The sequence below is a fragment of the Triticum aestivum genome, chromosome 1B (assembly GCF_018294505.1).
Source record: "Triticum aestivum cultivar Chinese Spring chromosome 1B, IWGSC CS RefSeq v2.1, whole genome shotgun sequence".
Classification (NCBI taxonomy): Eukaryota; Viridiplantae; Streptophyta; class Magnoliopsida; order Poales; family Poaceae; genus Triticum; species Triticum aestivum.
This window is the reverse complement of record NC_057795.1, coordinates 619,027,760-619,045,641: the sequence shown is the minus strand read 5'-3', so window position 1 is coordinate 619,045,641 and position 17,882 is coordinate 619,027,760. Positions and strand designations below refer to the sequence as shown.

At 45.0% G+C, this 17,882-nt stretch overlaps 1 protein-coding gene and 2 non-coding genes across 4 annotated transcripts; all 3 read left to right on the top strand.

Moving 5' to 3' along the window:
* Positions 1-9,284: 9,284 nt before the first annotated feature.
* On the top strand, positions 9,285-13,103 carry LOC123142823 (probable nucleolar protein 5-2). Of its 2 annotated transcripts, none has more exons than XM_044561563.1 (10): positions 9,285-9,413; positions 9,541-9,632; positions 9,749-9,790; positions 10,278-10,457; positions 10,531-10,695; positions 10,894-11,094; positions 11,177-11,473; positions 11,657-11,857; positions 11,937-12,068; positions 12,469-13,103. In XM_044561563.1, the coding sequence occupies exons 2-10, from the start codon at positions 9,555-9,557 to the stop codon at positions 12,853-12,855; spliced, it is 1,683 nt and encodes a 560-aa protein (XP_044417498.1). In that variant the 5' UTR covers positions 9,285-9,413; positions 9,541-9,554; the 3' UTR covers positions 12,856-13,103. The 2 variants fall into 2 exon arrangements, with proteins under 2 accessions (XP_044417498.1, XP_044417500.1); XM_044561565.1 differs by having other exon boundaries at positions 9,356-9,418.
* Positions 13,104-13,415: 312 nt separating this feature from the next.
* Positions 13,416-13,516, top strand: LOC123151800 (small nucleolar RNA snoR31/Z110/Z27). The gene has a single exon (XR_006475850.1). It is a non-coding gene; the product is annotated as a small nucleolar RNA snoR31/Z110/Z27 (small nucleolar RNA).
* Positions 13,517-13,601: 85 nt separating this feature from the next.
* On the top strand, positions 13,602-13,685 carry LOC123152123 (small nucleolar RNA snoR77Y). Its single transcript, XR_006476035.1, has one exon. It is a non-coding gene; the product is annotated as a small nucleolar RNA snoR77Y (small nucleolar RNA).
* The last annotated feature ends 4,197 nt before the right edge of the window (positions 13,686-17,882 follow it).

The following is a 17,882-nucleotide window of genomic DNA, read 5'->3' as shown; positions in this document are numbered from 1 at the left end:
TTGTCAGATTCCATTAGTACAAGGCAACGATATTTTCCGAGTATCACAATCATGTTTAAGTCACAAAGCATTGAGACAGACATTAAGTTGAATCCAAGGGATTCAACAAGCATCACTTTATCCATGTGTTGATCCTTTGAGATTGCAACTCTGCCTAGACACAATACCTGGCCTTTACCAGTGTCAACAAATGTGATTTGACTCTTGTCGGATGGACGTAAGGTTGAGTCCATGAGAAGACTTCGATCACTAGTCATATGATTAGTGCATCCGCTGTCCATAATCCATTCTGAAGCACGAGGTGTCATGCCCTACAGTGCAGTTAGGAGGATAGGCTTCACAAGGTATGTTGTGAAGCATAAGCATTTGACGCACACTAGGATTATCACAGCTTAGATGAAAGTTAGAGCACACAGTATGACAGGTAAGCAATTTATATGTGGAATACACAGTGAGTCATTTTATCATGCGTCCCTTATAGTGTTTTAGGTCCCCAGCAATAATATTGGACACCTTTGATTGCTGGCTGGAGACCATGTTCTGCAAAGAGAGTTAGATCTTCTTCACCACCCACATCTTTAGGGGTGGCTAAGAAGCAATGAGTCTAAGTGCAGCATCTGAGAATTTTGGCTTTGGAGCCCTAGCAAATAGCCTTGCAGGAGATGAATGATACTCATATGAGTAAGCAGAAAAGTTCTTAGTCCTATGAACATGGCGGTTTGAAGACACACGTTCATAGTCATTAGTTTGAGTATGATTTCCCTGCAAAACATTGGCGTTAGGGTGACTCAGGTGAGTCCTGGTTCCGTATGAAGCCGTTGGACCAGGTGACGCCTTTGGTCTGGGGTTTGTCTTCTTCCCTGGTGGTGTCATGACAACATTCACAGGAAGATTCTCAAGACAGCTTTTGGGAACCCAGATCTTCTTCATTGGCGGTCCATTCCTACAGTTAGTACCAATATACCTGGCAAACACTTCACCATTCTGATTTTTGAACAGTTTATAGTTTGCATCAAAGGATTCATCAATGATAATAGGATTAGCACAGGTAAAGCTAGATAAGGTGGATGGATCCACTGAAGGTTCCTTTGCAACAACCCATGTGGTTTTGGGATACTGCTCAGGCTTCCAGTAGGAGCCATCAACATTCATTTTCCTCTCGAACCCAACACCCTCTTTCCTAGGGTTTCGGTTCAGAATCTGCTTTTTGAGGACATCGCAGAGTGTCTGATGCCCTTTCAGACTTTTATACATCCATGTTTCAAGCAATGTCTTCAACCTAGCATTTTCATCAGCAATAGTAGTGGTATCCTCAGCAGAGGGGTTAGTTACCACATCAGTAGTTGAAGACAAAGCAACAGTAGCAGCATTGGAACATTCGGCAACAGAGGTAGCGTTATTACGCTCAATGCATTTTAAACATGGTGGTTCAAATCCATCCTGAGCGGAACTGATCTGTTGAGCGCGAAATGACTCATTCTCTTTTTGAAGATCTTCATGAGTCGCTTTCAATTTCTCAAGCTCTTGCTTCCTTTGAACATAATCATAGGAGAGCTTTTCATAAGTGGTTGAGAGCGCCTCATGAAGACTTTCAAGTTCTTGATACATAGCATGAAGATTTTTTATGTCTTCAACTAAGGACTGTGAACGTGTCATTTCCGCGTCCAACAGGTCATCGCTTTTGTCTAGCAGTTTTTGAGTATGTTCCATAGCCTTTTGTTGTTCAGTGGCAATTTTAGCAAGTGTTTTGTAGCTGGGTTTAGATTCACAATCAGAGTCATCTTCACTTGATGTTTGAAAGTAAGCATCACGTGATTTTACCTTGGCACCGCGTGCCATGAAGCAGTAGGTGGGAGCAGGATCGTCCTTGTCATCATCAGCGTTGGTGTGGGAGTCATTGTCTTCAGTGTTGAAGATGGACTTGGCAACATAGGCTGTGGCTAGAGCCAGACTTGCAACGCCAGAGTCAGACTCAGCTTCAGATTCCACCTCCGCCTCCTCAGAAGTAGACTCCTCCTCTGAATCCATTTCCTTGCCAACAAAAGCACGAGCCTTGCCAGATGAGCTCTTCTTATGAGATGAAGACCTTGATTAGGACTTGGAAGAAGACTTTGAAGATTTCTTCTTCTTCTTGTCATCAGAGTCATATTCCTTGCTCTTCTTCTTCTTCTTCTCGTTGTCCCACTGAGGCCACTCAGAGATGTAGTGCCCAGGCTTCTTACACTTGTCACATGTCCTCTTCTTGTTGTCTTGAGTGGAAGCTTCATCATTTCTTGAACTGGATCGTGAAGACTTTCTGAAGCCCTTCTTCTTGGTGAATTTCTGGAACTTCTTCACAAGCATACCAAGTTCCCTTCCAATGTCTTCAGGATCATCAGAACCGCAGTCAGATTCTTCTTCTTCAGATGAGGAAACAACTTTTGCCTTCAAAGCACGAGTTCAGCCATAGTTGGGGCCATAGATATCTCTTTTCTCAGAAAGCTGGAACTCATGTGTGTTGAGCCTCTCAAGTATGTCAGACGGATCAAGAGTCTTGAAGTCTGGACGTTCTTGTATCATGAGGGCAAGGGTGTCAAAGGAGCTGTCAAGAGATCTCAGCAGCGTCTTGACGATTTCATGCTTGGTGATCTCAGTGGCGCGAGAGCCTGAAGCTCATTTGTGATGTCGGTGAGGTGATCAAACGTGAGTTGGACATTTTCATTGTCGTTTCTCTTGAAGCGGTTGAAGAGGTTGCGAAGAACACTGATCCTTTGATCTCTCTGAGTTGAGACGCCTTCGTTGACCTTGGACAGCCAGTCCCAGACTAGCTTTGATGTTTCGAGAGCACTCACACGACCATACTGTCCTTTGGTCAGATGACCACAGATGATGTTCTTTGCAGTCGACTCCAGTTGAATGAACTTCTTGACATCAGCAGGGGTGACACCTTCACCAGTTTTTGGAACACCGTTCTTGACAACATACCAGAGGTCGACATCAATGGCTTCAAGATGCATGCGCATCTTATTCTTCCAGTAGGGATATTCAGTTCCATCGAACACGGGGCATGCAACGGAGACTTTGATTATCCCTGCAGTCGACATAGCTAAACTCCAGGTGGTTAAACCGAATCACACAGAACAAGGGAGTACCTTGCTCTGATACCAATTGAAAGTGCTAGTTATCGACTAGAGGGGGGGTGAATAGGCAATTTTTATCAAAGCCTTCAAAACATGGAAGTTTCGAAGACAAACAATAGAAATGACCTAATTGATATGCAGCGGAAGATAAACTACAACAAGCAAGCCATAGTCAAGTATGCAATAATGTGAACGTACAAAGACTAATAGCAACTAGGTAGTAAGGATCAGGATGGAAGATAGTATGAAGCCAATAAACAATAGTGGTCAAGCAATGAAGTCAAACAGATAAGACAGATAAGCAATGACTTCACGAAGACAAACTCAAAGTAAAGGAGGCAAGGGATAGAACGAGTCATAGTTGAAGACATAGGATTTGTTGGACCAGTTCCAGTTGTTGTGACAACTGTACGTCTGGTTAGGGAGGCTAAGATTCAACTCAGAAGACCGCGTCTTCACCTTATTCCCCTTGAGCTAAGGACACACAGTCCTCGCCCAATCACTCTGGTAAGTCTTCAAGGTATACTTCTGAACCTTCACAGACTTTGTTCACCGGCAATCCACAATGACTCTTGGATGCTCAGAACACGACGCCTAACCGGCTGGAGGATACACAGTCCTCAAGTGTAATAAGTCTTCAAGTCACACAGATAGAAAGACTTCAGTGATGCCTAACACTCTTTGGCTCTGGGTGTTTGGACTTTTTCCTCGCAAGGATTTCTCTCTCAAAGGCTTCGAGGTGGGTTGCTCTCAAAACGACAAAAGCCGTAAACTAACTCTGAGCAGCCACCAATTTATGGTGTAGGGGGTGGGCTATTTATAGCCACAGGACAACCCGGCCTGATATGTTCGAAATGACCCTGGGTCACTAAGGAACTGACACGTGTTCCAACGGTCAGATTTCAAACACACACGGCAACTTTACTTGGGCTACAAGCAAAACTGACTCATCCAGCTCTGGATAAGATTTGCTCTCATTGTCTTCGCTCGAAGACATAGGATTTGGGTTGAGCATCACTTCAATCACTCTGACTTTGTTCACTTGGACCCCACTTAACAGTACGGTGGTTCCTATGACTCAACAAAGAAGAAAAGGAAACAACAAAACAACTCAGTCTTCGCGCTCCATAGTCTTCACTCAATGTCTTCTCATGTCATAGTCTTCAGTGTGAATATCTTCACACACCACCATTGTCTTCAATGTCTTCATACATTTTTAGGGGTCATCTCCGGTAGGTAAACCGAATCAATGAGGGACATTACCTGCGTTATCCTGCAATTCTCACAAACGCATTAGTCCCTCAACCAACTTTGTCGTCAATACTCCAAAACCAACTAGGGGTGGCACTAGATGCACTTACACACTCATTTCATGAAAGATTTATCCCTGGCGAGGCTTCTAAGTGCAAGCCATGATGAAATAGGTTGGTCGTGCTCCGTGTGATGATGATGGGCATCACAACCGGAATTCTTGAATTTTAGAATCGTTTGGTTCAAAGCCTCCATCAAAGTGGATGCAAGATAGTGTCAACTATCTGAACCACGAGGAAACATCCTCGTGTCAACCTATTTTGAATTATCTACTCTACTCCCTTACTTTCATGCAAGTTACTATATTTTCACTGCTCTACTCGTCGTGCTTGCTTGATTGTTTAAGGATCAACTAGCCTCTTGTGCTTAAAACTACCCAATTTGAAAACTTGCATCAAATTTTGTATTATGTCTATTCAACGCCCCCCTCTAGACCATAGGTCAAATCCCCGCATTGTGATTTCTACAAAATTAGCCTAGATATGGATCCACTACGACGCTAGATGAACACCGGAGTCCCGAAGAGGACACCATGCCGTGACACTACCCCGCGGCCCGCTCGAGAAGGATGATGTACTAACATAGTGCCACCCACGTCACACTTATCCGAGGCCAGAGTCAAGAAATATGATGCCACCCGAAGACAAGGCTCAATGGCGAGGCGAGGCGATGCGACTTCAACAGCAACAACGCTCCTCTACGATCTCGTGAGACGGCGCCTTGACTACGCCGACTGCCGTGGACTCGACGTCTGGCCTGGACGAGGCGTCGAACACACCGGCCATGCTGATATGAGAAACGCGACGGTCTTACATCGACACTGGTTTCCACCGACAATTACTCCCGCAAGGCGTAACCCCTTGCATACCCTAACGAAGCTACTGGTCGTAGAGAAGTCTGAGCCGAGTACGACCTATGGTACCCAAACAAGAACTACTCCAACACCGTCAAGACCGACGAGGCACGACGGCGAGAGTGGGTGCGGCCACCGGAAAGGTCACGCTACTTGCAGCACGTGTACCGACGAGGACACATGCTCTACCACCGCCCACACACACCACCATCACCATGCTTGGAGAACGCAAAGCGAAGACGACAAAGACGAACTCACGGCTTAATAGGAGGTATCTCGCGGAGCAACCCACAGGAGTAATTAATCGGGAGCTTTCCTAGGCCATGGAACCAATAGACCTCAATCGCCACAGCCAGGCTGGCCGCGCTAGTAGGCCACAGAGCGTACTTTTCTATATGGGATCTTGTAATTTTGTTTCTCCAGTGAGATTAATGAAATACTCGTTTCCTGCACCTTTTTCTTTGTGTACTATGGTACACTGGCACTCCCTCATACTTCTTTTTCTTTCCCCGGCGCGAGAGAGAAATCCATACTCATTCTCTTCTGTTCTCCCTGGAGTCTAAGAGATTTTTCTCGTGTCAAACTGTCACATCAGAAGCTTCGCTTCTTTCTTTTAGAGCTTCCAATATATGACTTAGCTCTGTTCTGCAAATTCTCAATCTAGCAATTGCTTTGTTTTGTACGGTACTACAGAGAAATTAGTTTTACGGGTACTTCTGAGTCCTTTTATCCTCGCAAAAAAGCTGCTACCTTTTGTGTTTGGAACCCCCACTCATTCTTTCATCAGTACTTCTGGGTACTATATTTCTCCTTATTTCTAAACACTGCATTGCCATTCAAATTTATTTGAACTAGTTCAGTAGTTTTGCTAGTTTACAAGCTATTGGTGCTTCCGAGTCTTAGTTAAAGTTTTTAAAGTAATGGCCAGAGTTTGAACTCCCTCTCTATATATTCTCTACCTACCCTTTTTGTTGTCCAATCATCCATTCCCTTACAACCAGTCCACCACATTTCCAGTGCTAGCCACCCACATGACAATATGACATTCCACTCCACTCAATCCATCCACCACATAGAGATATAAGAACCATGGCAAGAAAAGAAGAAAAAGTGTTGGGTGACTATGTTCATTTATTGATTCTTTAATAGCCAAGAAATCCCCTTCATTGAATCCCTATACCTCCAGTTCATCTATTTCACCACGAATCCTATCCTTGTGCGAGAGTGTTTCTATGGATTCTTGAGAGAAGCTTTGATTGCAGATCTTTCAAGTAGTTCTTATATCAAGTAATTAACATTGCTTTGCTTATTACTCTCGGATGGTGAGCGCATCCTAGGTGGTCATGAGTCGCTTGTGATCCTATCAAGTTCTACATGTGAAGGACACATGGGTTTGTACGAGCCAAGAGATCACCCAGTCACTCATTTCATGAAATATTATCCCCAGCTAAGCTTCTAACTACAAGCCATGATGGAGTAGGTTGGCCGTGCTCTATAGAACACTTGATGGGCATCACAACCAGAACTAGAATCATTTGCCTCGAAGACTCCATCAACGTGGATGTAAGATAGTGCCAACTATCTGAACCACGAGAAAATATCCCTGTGTCAACTAATTTTGCATAATCTACTCAACTCCCTCACTTTCATGCAAGTTACTCTATTTTTCACTTCTCTACTCATTGTGCTTGCTTGATTGTTCAACTAGTCTCTTGTGCTTAAAACTACCCAATTTGAAAACTTGCATCAGATTTTGTATTATGTCGATTGAACACCCCCCTTCCTCTAGACCATAGACCAAATTCCCCCCGCTGTGATTTCTATGAAATTAGCCTAGATAGGGATTCAGGAATCGCATCTCTGATTCGTCTGATCTTCGATATACGTTGATTGCCATTTGGAGTATAACTTTTGGTTTGAACATGGATGCGAGTTATACTTTTACCCATTCTCTCAAAAGTGGGTATTGATTTTGGTGCTACCGTGTCTTGTAGCATGACGGGTTAACAAGGTAGGGTTTCCATAGGAGAGAAAACACAGCTATAAACTTACTATACTAATTCAAACAAGTTATGTGTCTTCTATACAAAAATAGAAATTAATGGTACAAATTCCTGGAAAATGATGTAAAACTAATTTGAGTGAATTCTCTAGATATTCGTGCATTTATCATTTTTAATTTTTAAGTGAAAAAAGAGAGAAGTTCATGGTAATTACTCTTGGAATTTCATGATACTAACCTCACAAAATATAACCTTCCAAGAAAACCTATGATCTCATGATTTAATTCTAGGAGCCCAATGTCATAAAATGTGCACTTAATCATTATAGTCAGAACGAGTCTATCCTAGTACACATGCTCGTAGGTATTTGTTCTCGCATGCATTCACTCAGTCTAGCAATGATATATGTTTAAGAGATATTAATTTTGATACGTATTCACTTTGATGACATTTCTGGCGCATATTCACTTTGCCTAACACGGGACCACACAATTTCTAATATGCACCAATGAAGCCGAATTAACTAAGTATAGCCATGTATTTAATAAGCTATAACTGTCGGGGCTTGAACAATCCCAAACAGTTCAATAGTTGGTGTGCTTGGTGAATACTCAATGTACGTGGGTCGTCTTCTTGTGTAAAACAAGGATCTGTGAGGAGAATGTAAAATGAATAAAATGAAGGATTGGGCTCAAACACTACTTGGCCCACAGTGGCAAGGGAAAAAGGAGCAGACATTGGTACGTATTGGGATGACTCAATAAAAATAAACTCTTGTCGCATGATTCCTCCTATGGCTGTCCAGTCAGAATTGGTCGTTATTGGCGGGCTCCTACTTTTGTTCGACCATGTCCATCTAGAGTCAGGCGGCTCGCTGCTGATTTGTCGCCCTGCTTCTTCTCTCGGATCAATCTTGACCTGGGCAACCCTCCCACCGTCTCACCTCCTACCCCCCGTCGATTCCTATGCGTCGGGGAATGGGTGTTGAGTTGTTGTCAAGCTATGGCTTGATGCTAGTTGCTTTATGGTCGTTGGTCCTTGGTGGTTGGGTTTTGCGTTAGTGACTTAGTTTTCACAGCGGCTCACACTCGTCTTCTAGTCTGGCTGCCTTGGGACGCGTTGCCTATATCTTCCTCGCTCATTTTGCCCTGCTTGATCTTGGTCGTGACTGAAGTCATCCTCGCTGCTCGTGCACTTTACCTGCTCTCCTCTGTTTGCGCTGGCCTCCCGTTGGCCTTCCTTCTATGGCATGGGTGACGGTCGTTCTGGTGGCATTGGGCTTTGGCCTCGTTCCGTGTAGTGATGGCGTCTTTCATTGTGGAAGTGGAGTTGGCTTGGTCGCCCTCGCACCGACACTCATGCTCGTGCAAGTTGGATCTTTTCGGGCTGGTGACAATGGCCATTCCGAAAAGAGGTGTGCTTTTGTTGTCCTTATACTTGTGCCTGGATCCTTAGTTTCTCAATGTTGTTTAGGTTGTGGTTTTTGTTGTTTGGGTCGTGCCATCATTGGTGTTATATGGTGCCTTCTTGACGTTGCACTCTTCTTTCTATGAAATGAAATACTTTTGTTTTTTGCATGGAGTAAATGAAATACATGCAGCTCTCCTGCATGGTTATTGTTTTTTTTCATAATCAAAACTGGTCCGATACAAAGGCACTTCGATTAGGTGAATAAATTATGAAGAATTTGTTTTAAACGAATTGCAAGTATCTTTGAAACCAACTTGCACACTACTAAATTACAAAGGCTGATTCCTGGAAAAACAAAGGCTGATTACTGTAGCTATGCTCCGATGCTCGTTCCTTGGCGAGCTCGACACTGTACATCTTTTCTTTTTAGGGTTGACCAAATCCGGGTCTCGAGGTGATGGGCCACGTCGTTGTGAGGCCGTTATACCAGGCCCAGCAAGGACGGCCCACGATGGAACGGCCCGCTACTACGGAGCAGAACGCGCGAGGTGGGCCCTGCTAAACCTCTCCACGCTCTCGCTCCGCCAATATAAGCCGAGCCCTAAAACCCTGGCCGCCTTCCTTCTTCACCCCACCCCGCGCGCCGCCTCCTTTCCTCTCTTCCCCTCCCCCCTCGCCGCCGCCGCCGCCACCGCTCGTCTTCCCTCCTATACACAGGTAAGGTACAAGAATCCCTAGCCGGCGGCTCCGCGGCCTCCCTTCTCCCCGCTCTCTCTTGTGGTGTCCCGGCGGCGTGGTTGGTGTGCTGACGCGTTCGTGCCGTGGTTGGGGTTTTTGCCGGCAGGTGCGGAGGAGGAGATGTTGGTGCTCTTCGAGACGCCCGCGGGGTTCGCCCTCTTCAAGGTGCTGGACGAGGGGAAGCTCAGCAGCGTCGAGGTATTGGCTCCGTTCCCTCCGTCTCCCTCCCTACCCGTGTAGTGTACGACCAATATGGTCAAAGGTGTTTGTTTTGTTTGTAGTCGACTAATGGTTGCCGTGCTTCTGGTTCGCAGGATCTGTGGAAGGACTTTGCTTCCTCGGACAAAGCAAGAAAGGTGGGATGATTCATGACTCTTGTCTTTTTGAGTTACTCATGGGTGTAGTACTAGTTTATTCACGGTTCCAGTGCCTTGTTAGTTATACTACTGTGGTTGTTTTGGAATCAGTCATAGAATCTGTTAATGCAGAAACATGTGTATGGATTATTCTGGTAGCTGCTTTGATAAAGTTACAATCTTTACTGGTTCCCCAAATGTTACAAGTGAAAATTACTGTTTTTCCAAGCCAGTTATTACATCAAATTAATTTAGCATACTGTTGTACTAGATGGTCTGGTCTGTGTAGGCTAATGTGAGAGGCTTAGTTTGTGGGTCCTTTGTGCTGTATTCTTTTGCATGTTTCCTGCAGAATGACCAACGGTGCTTGTTGTTCTGTTAAGATCCTTCAGCATTGTCTTGTAGGCTTCTCTTTGTTGGTTCATGTTAAGGGTTGTTACCTGTATTAGTGATTATAACTGACTTTCTGTTGTGGATTTTATATCAGGTGGTTGAGCTCAAGGCTTTCAACAAGTTTGAAAATACCTCGGATGCTCTTTCAGCGGCTACTTTGCTAATTGATAGCAAGCCCAGCAAGGGTCTGCGCAAGTTCCTGCAGAAGCACTGTGATGGTGAAACATTGGCTGTTGCTGATTCTAAACTTGGGAATGCCATCAAAGAAAAGCTGGTTGGTTTGGAGACTCAGCTGTTCCATTCACATGCGTTGATCAGTATTATTGTATAATATTGTGATTTTGCAGCAAATTGATTGCCTTCACAACTCTGCTGTTATGGAACTGATGAGAGGGCTGAGGAACCAGCTCACTGAACTTATGTCTGGACTAGCTGAGCATGATCTAGGTCCAATGAGCCTAGGATTGTCCCACAGCTTGTCTAGGTATAAACTCAAGTTCAGCCCTGAAAAGGTGAGCTTTCTACTGCTGCAAAGCACCCAGGATTGTGATGCTCACTCTGAATTATTTTCATGCTTTGTGCTCACTGTTGCAAACTATGCTCTTATATTTTCTAGCATGCCTTTTGGTTATGCTCTTCTTTTGGCTGCATGTTCTTCATTTTTTTACCTATGTGCAAGTAAAGCTAAACTAATTCATGATCGTGCCCAGGTTGATACTATGATCATTCAGGCCATTGGCTTGTTGGATGATCTTGACAAGGAGCTTAACACTTATGCTATGAGGGTCCGTGAATGGTACGGTTGGCACTTTCCGGAGCTCACAAAAATTGTTGCAGATAATATCCATTACGCGAAAGCTGTGAAGATGATGGGCAATCGTGTTAATGCAGTTAACCTTGACTTCTCTGAGGTAAACTGTGTCCACATGTCCAAACTTGTGTTCTGCATGTGCCTGAAACCTGGTATTAAGTGATTGCTTCTGCTTCTTTTAGATACTGCCAGAAGATGTGGAAGCAGAGCTGAAGGAAGCAGCTGTCATTTCCATGGGAACAGAAGTTAATGATCTTGACCTCTCAAACATTAGGGAACTGTGTGATCAAGTCCTGGCTCTTTCTGAGTACAGAGGCCAGCTCTATGACTATCTAAAAAGTAGGATGAACACCATTGCTCCCAACTTGACTGCACTTGTTGGTGAACTTGTTGGCGCTCGCCTTATTTCCCATGGTGGTAGTTTGATGAATCTGGCGAAGCAGCCTGGCAGCACTATTCAGATTCTGGGGGCAGAGAAGGTTTGTTGAATTACATACAGTGTGTTTCTGTGAATTTTTAAATTCCTCTTTCTTTTACTAGTTGAACTTGATGTCTGGTAGTTGACCACTGTCATGCTTTTGTGGTTGAAGTTATCGTTTTTTTGCTGCAACTGAACTTTAGCTTTAGCCCCAGGGACTTAAACTGGTTATATTTTTCTGCAGGCCTTATTCAGAGCTCTGAAGACAAAGCATGCTACACCAAAGTATGGTCTCATCTATCATGCATCATTAATTGGACAGGCGGCTCCGAAGCACAAGGGAAAGATCTCTCGTTCGCTTGCTGCTAAGAGTGCACTTGCCATAAGATATGATGCCCTTGCTGACGGTGACGATAACTCCATGGGTCTTGAAAGCAGGATCAAGGTACTTGTTACCGTGTTGTAGAGGCAATTTTTTGACACCATAGATAAGCTAGTGTTCTCATATTTTTATCTTTGAACAGCTTGAAACACGGCTCCGAGTTCTCGAGGGTAAAGAACTTGGGAGGTCTGCTGGTTCCACGAAAGGAAAGCCCAAGATAGAAGCGTATGAAAAGGACCGGAAGGGTGGTGGTGCTCTGATCACTCCCGCTAAAGTAAGTTGTTTTTGGCTTGCTCTATGTTTCAAAGTGTAGACCAGTTATTAAACATTGTCATTTGTCAAAAACAATAGAGTTCTCATTTAACTGGAAGATGATTTTTTAATTGAAAGATAATTATCAGGATGTTACACTGACTTTGTTCTTATTGATCAAGATCCTGGCAGATCTAACAATTACATATGTTTGTAATAGCAAAAACCAAACTTGCTCTTAATTAAGAGTGTCCAAGTGAGCACTGTATATTTTTGTTACCTAACATAAAAGAGGGATTCTGCATATTCTGTCACAGAGCACGTGTTTAACCAACAGCCTTTGTATTTCCCAGTAATACATACTGTTGTTGAACAATTAGAGTTTGAAACTTGGCTGACCTTATTTTGTTTGTCATCGTCAGACTTACAACTCAGCAGCAGATCTTGTGCTTGGACAAACCACTGAAGAAACGCCAAAGAAGTCAGAAGTTGCTTCAAAGAAGAGGAAGCACCAAGAGGAAGAACCTACTGCGGAGGCAGCTGAAGAGGACGGCGAGCAGGAGAAAGAGAAGTCCAAGAAGAAGAAGAAGAAATCCAAGGACATGGAGGAGATTCCAGCAGCTGTCACCGACGCTAGTGAGAACAAGAAAAAGAAGAAGAGCAAGGAGACCGAGGAGACCCCTGCAGCCAACACCGACGGCGAGAAGAAAAAAAAGAAGAAGAAATCAGACGCCGAGGACGCCCCCATGGAGATCGACGTGTCCGCTAAGAAGGACAAGAAGAAGAAGAAGAAGCACGCTGATGAGTGAGCGCCACGGAGATATGGCGGAAATTTGTGGTGTAATGCTGTAGTATCATCATATGAAAGTTTTGGTACTTGCCGTTCATGTAGAATGGAATGCCACATTAGGATTAGCAGCGACGAACCCTACAATTCGAAACTTGCAAGTGGTGAGCAGTCACTTTAAGAGGCCCAATGCTGTGCTCTCATCTATAACATCTGCTAGTATGTTCATTCTGTCGAGTAGTAATATATTTATCTGTTGTTAATTGCCAATTTTGTCCCTTATCTAGTCATTACACTTACTGTGCAGGGATGGGAACAACACCTTAACTAGATTTGTTGTTGTTGTTGTTGCACAACACTTAACTAGACTTTGTTTCTTGTTGCATGCATGACATTGCTGGCAGAATCGAACAAGTTAAAACATTGCCACCACTGAGCATCTACAGTATATCTTTCTCCAAATCTTTCTCGGCTGTTCTTCGTTTGCTTCTTCTTGCTTTCCAATCCAACACTTGATCCGAGGGGAGGCTTGAGGTGCCTGTATGATGACATCTTTGTTTCATTTCTTCCTGATTTCGTCAGAGTATCGTATGATGAAACCTTGAAACAATCTTAGGACACCTTTTGACACAGTGCCTATTTTTCCTGTGGATGAGAAGGCATTTATATTCTCTGATGATACGTGTTGTTTTCTCCCGACATTTTTTTAGTAACGCGATTGTTTTGAAATAGTAGTCTTTTACATTATAAAGGTCTGTACCGCAATTGAAGCCAATGATGATTGGCTTTATGTTGGAATTACCGTCACATAGTACCTGATGACGATATTTTTGCGGCCTTCCGAGGTTTATGATCAATAGCTTAATGTCTTCTATATTTGTTTATATTGTTCATTTCTCTATCTTTAATTATCCCAGTGAGGATTCTCAGACCATGGGAACAGCTCTGGTTTTGTTTCTTTGTTTCACCGGCCTTGCTTAATTAGTAGGATTGGCACTGTAACCTGTAACCATAAACCAGAGAGTTTTAGTCCGTAGGACGAACAACAATCATACCATAGGCTAGTTTCTAGGATTTAGCCTCTCTAATCTCGTGGTAGATCCACTCTTGTACTACCTATATCATCAATATTAATCAAGCAGGAGTAGGGTTTTACCTCCATCTAGAGGGCCCGAACCTGGGTAAAAACATCGTGTCCCTTGTCTCCTATTACCATCCGCCTAGACGCACAGTTCGGGACCCCCTACCCGAGATCCGCCGGTTTTGACACCGACAGGGCCCTTTCCTTATCAGGGGATTTTCAGTCGAACTATATCCGGTTCGAATTGGAAGCTGAGAGCGAACAATTTCAATCCCCACCCACCACCCACTTCATAGCCACTGTCGAAGATTTGACCGACATGCTTGATTACGACTCCGAAGACATCGACGGTATGGACGATGATGCCGGTGAGGAGGAGATGCAAGAGCCACCGTGCACAGGGCGCTGGACGGCCACCTCCTCGTACGACGTATATATGGTGGATACACCCAAGAAAAACAATGGCGATGACAAAAAGGATTCAGTCGAGGATAAGCCTCCTGAGAAGCAGCCAAAGCACCGACATCAACGGCGCCACTCCAAATCACGCCATGGTAAAAATAGCGATACCGGAACAGGAGAAAATAACACTCTGGACGATGCCGAAGACAACGAAGACCCCGTCGAGCCAACTTTCAAACAGGTCGAATGGGAAGACGGGCGAGCCAGCCCTGATGAACATGCCATGAACGAAGACTCGGAGGACAGAAATTACATGCCTCTCTCCGAGGACGAGGTGAGCCTCGGCGATGAAGAATTTATTGTGCCTGAGGATCCCGTCGAGCAGGAGCATTTTAAGCGCCGGCTAATAGCCACTGCAAAGAGCCTGAGGAAGAAGCAGCAGCAGCTTCAAGCTGATCAAGATCTGCTCATTGATAGATGGACTGATCAGGTCCTGGCAGTCGAGGAATATGGACTCGAACGCCCAACCAAAAGTTACCCGAAGCGCAAATTGCTACCTCAATTCGATGACAAAGCGCTGGAGCCCATACTACCAGCGTATAATGCGGCTGATCGATCACCACGTGGCTGGGATAAAGCGGCAACTCAGTCCGAATACCAGCCCGCACTACCTTGCCAAACAAATAGAAACACAACAACTCGGGGATAAACACATGACATGCGGCATGACTTAGAAGGCAAAGCAGGCCATACCAGATCGATCTATGGATCGCAGGGGCGCGCCCCAATACACAACAATGTCCGCCTTGCCAGACGTAACAAATACAACCCTGTTCAGGTCGAATACCGCAAACCAGCTCCACCCGAGCTGCGTCGCGACGTGGCACGACATAGAGGCGCCGCACACCCCCTATGCTTCACTGATGAAGTAATGGAACATGAATTCCCAGAAGGGTTTAAACCCGTAAACATCGAATGATATGATGGGACAACAGATCTCGCGGTATGGATTGAAGATTTTCTTCTCCATATTCATATGGCCCGCGGTGATGATCTCCACGCCATCAAGTACCTCCATTTAAAACTCAAGGGACCAGCTCGGCACTGGTTGAACAGTCTGCCTGAAAACTCCATCGGCAGTTGGGAGAACCTGGAAGACGCCTTCATCGACAACTTCCAAGGCACCTATGTCCGACCTCCGGATGCTTATGACCTAAGTCACATAATCCAACAGCCTGGAGAGTTAGCCAGGAAATTCTGGACTAGGTTCTTATCTAAAAAGAACCAGATCGTCGACTGTCCGGATGCCGAAGCCCTAGCGGCCTTCAAACACAACATCCGTGACGAATGGCTCACCCGACACCTTGGCCAAGAAAAGCCAAAGTCCATGGCAGCCCTTATGACGCTTATGACCCGCTTTTGTGCGGGCGAAGATAGTTGGATAGCCCATAGCAACAACAACTCAGGTAAACCTGGCACTTCTGAAGCTAGAGATAGCAACACCAAGCCCCGACGCAGCAGACACAAGCGTCGAAACAACAGTGAAAACACCAAATACATGACAGTCAATGCCGGATTCAGCGTCTCCAAGTCCGGTCAGCGGAAGAAGCCATATAAAAGAAACAATCCGGGCCAGTCCAATTTGGAACACATACTCGATCGTCCATGCCAAATCCACGACGCTCCTGATAAACTAGCCAACCATACTAACAGAGAATGCTGGGTGTTTAAGCAGGCCAACAAGTTAAATGCCGAACACAAGGAGAAGGAGCCGCATAGCAATGATGATGACGAGGATCCCCGGTCACCGAACATAGGGGGTCAGAAGAAGTTTCCCCCCCAAGTCAAGATGGTGAACATGATATACACTACCCATATACCCAAGAGGGAGCGGAAGTGTGCGCTCAGGGACGTCTACGTGGTGGAGCCAGTCGTCCCAAAATTTAACCCATGGTCATCCTGCCCGATCACTTTTGATCGCAGAGACCACCCGACCAGTATCCGTCATGACGGTTCAGCCGCACTGATCCTCAACCCAATCATAGATGGGTTTCATCTCACACGAGTTCTAATGGACGGTGGCAATAGCCTGAACCTGCTTTATCATGATACAATGCGCAAAATGGGTATTGATCCCTCAAGAATCAAACCCACTAAAACCACCTTTAAAGGTGTCATCCCAGGCGTAGAGGCCCGTTGTATGGGCTCAATCACACTAGAAGTGGTCTTCGGATCCCCGAATAACTTCCGAAGTAAAGAGTTAATCTTAGATATCGTCCCTTTCCGTAGTGGCTATCATGCACTGCTCGGACGAACCGCATTCGCTCGATTCAATGCGGTGCCACACTATGCTTATCTCAAGCTCAAGATGCCCGGTCCACATGGTATCATAATAGTCAATGGAAACATGGAACGCTCCCTCCGTACTAAGGAGCAAACCGCTACCCTCGCAGCAGAAGCACAGAGCGGCCTCTTCAGGTCGAACCTTAATTCGGCGCCCAAGCTCCCAGACACTGTCAAACGAGTCCGAACTACCCTGCAGCAGGATAATCTAGCTCGTCAAGAGCTTGACTAGCAATTCTGCCTCCATCCCAACCCAGAACAAACTGCGACCTTCATACCGTGCGCACATAACTACACACTCAAGATACCATGGGGATAGACAGAGGCACAGCTAGGTTTTGTTCCACAATGCGGCTCAACCGCTCCTGGACACACATTATTTTACATTTTCTTTTTGTTTCCAGGTTACTTTTTGTCTAGGCCGTTATGGGCGACCTGATTGCCGGACCTATTAAAGGACGGATATACCAAGTAAGGAAGTAGCTCGAGCGCGCGAGGGAATCTCTAGATATTCTTCTCGATGGTCATTCTATCTATCTCCGGACCCGCATGAAGCTCCCCCTGGTCTCAGCAGGTTAAGAAGTCATATTGTTTATCGCACTACTTGTACTTATACGCTTCGATGTATTATTAAATTACAATGAAAACAATTTGTGGCTCTATTTATATGACATTCACTTGATGTTTCATTTTTTGATATTTTTGTCAAATTGCAACTGTACACTCTAGTATGCCTTAATTCGCCAGGGGCTTCATTGTACCCCATAACACGGCAAGAAAGTCCGAACACCTTTATAGTTGTTCGGCACCCCGAACTTATGGCATTATATGCATCGGATCCGAATCATGTCTTGGGTCAATAGTTGGGTTGCCCGGCTCCTGTGCTTGCTACCTTATGTTCCGCTATATCGGCTAGGGTAGTAAAGGGAGAACTACTGCGACAATGTCCCGGTTCTTCCGGACGAGCACCTCAGTAGAGAAAGCCGAAAACTGACTATCATGATGCAGCGAGAGCTGGTCAACTGTTCGAGTGGTCAAAAAATCTTTAGCGATTTCTTCCGCATTATGCGATATCTAATGCATCGTGCGACGAATCGATTTTTATCCGATTAGGTGTTTATAGTACCCCAAGTTCGGACTTCCGAACACTAGGGGCTGCACCTACATTTTTTTATTGTCAAACTCCTATGGCTAAGTGACGGTGATAAAGCCTTATAGTTCGA

What these genes read in the sequence shown, in the direction of transcription:
- LOC123142823 (XM_044561563.1), top strand. Translation starts at nt 9,555, where the DNA reads ATGTTGGTGCTCTTCGAGACGCCCGCGGGGTTCGCCCTCTTCAAGGTG. An exon ending in TTAACCTTGACTTCTCTGAG is followed by an intron (nt 11,095 to 11,176) that starts GTAAACTGTGTC and finishes TGCTTCTTTTAG; the next exon opens with ATACTGCCAGAAGATGTGGA. An exon ending in AGATTCTGGGGGCAGAGAAG is followed by an intron (nt 11,474 to 11,656) that starts GTTTGTTGAATT and finishes ATTTTTCTGCAG; the next exon opens with GCCTTATTCAGAGCTCTGAA.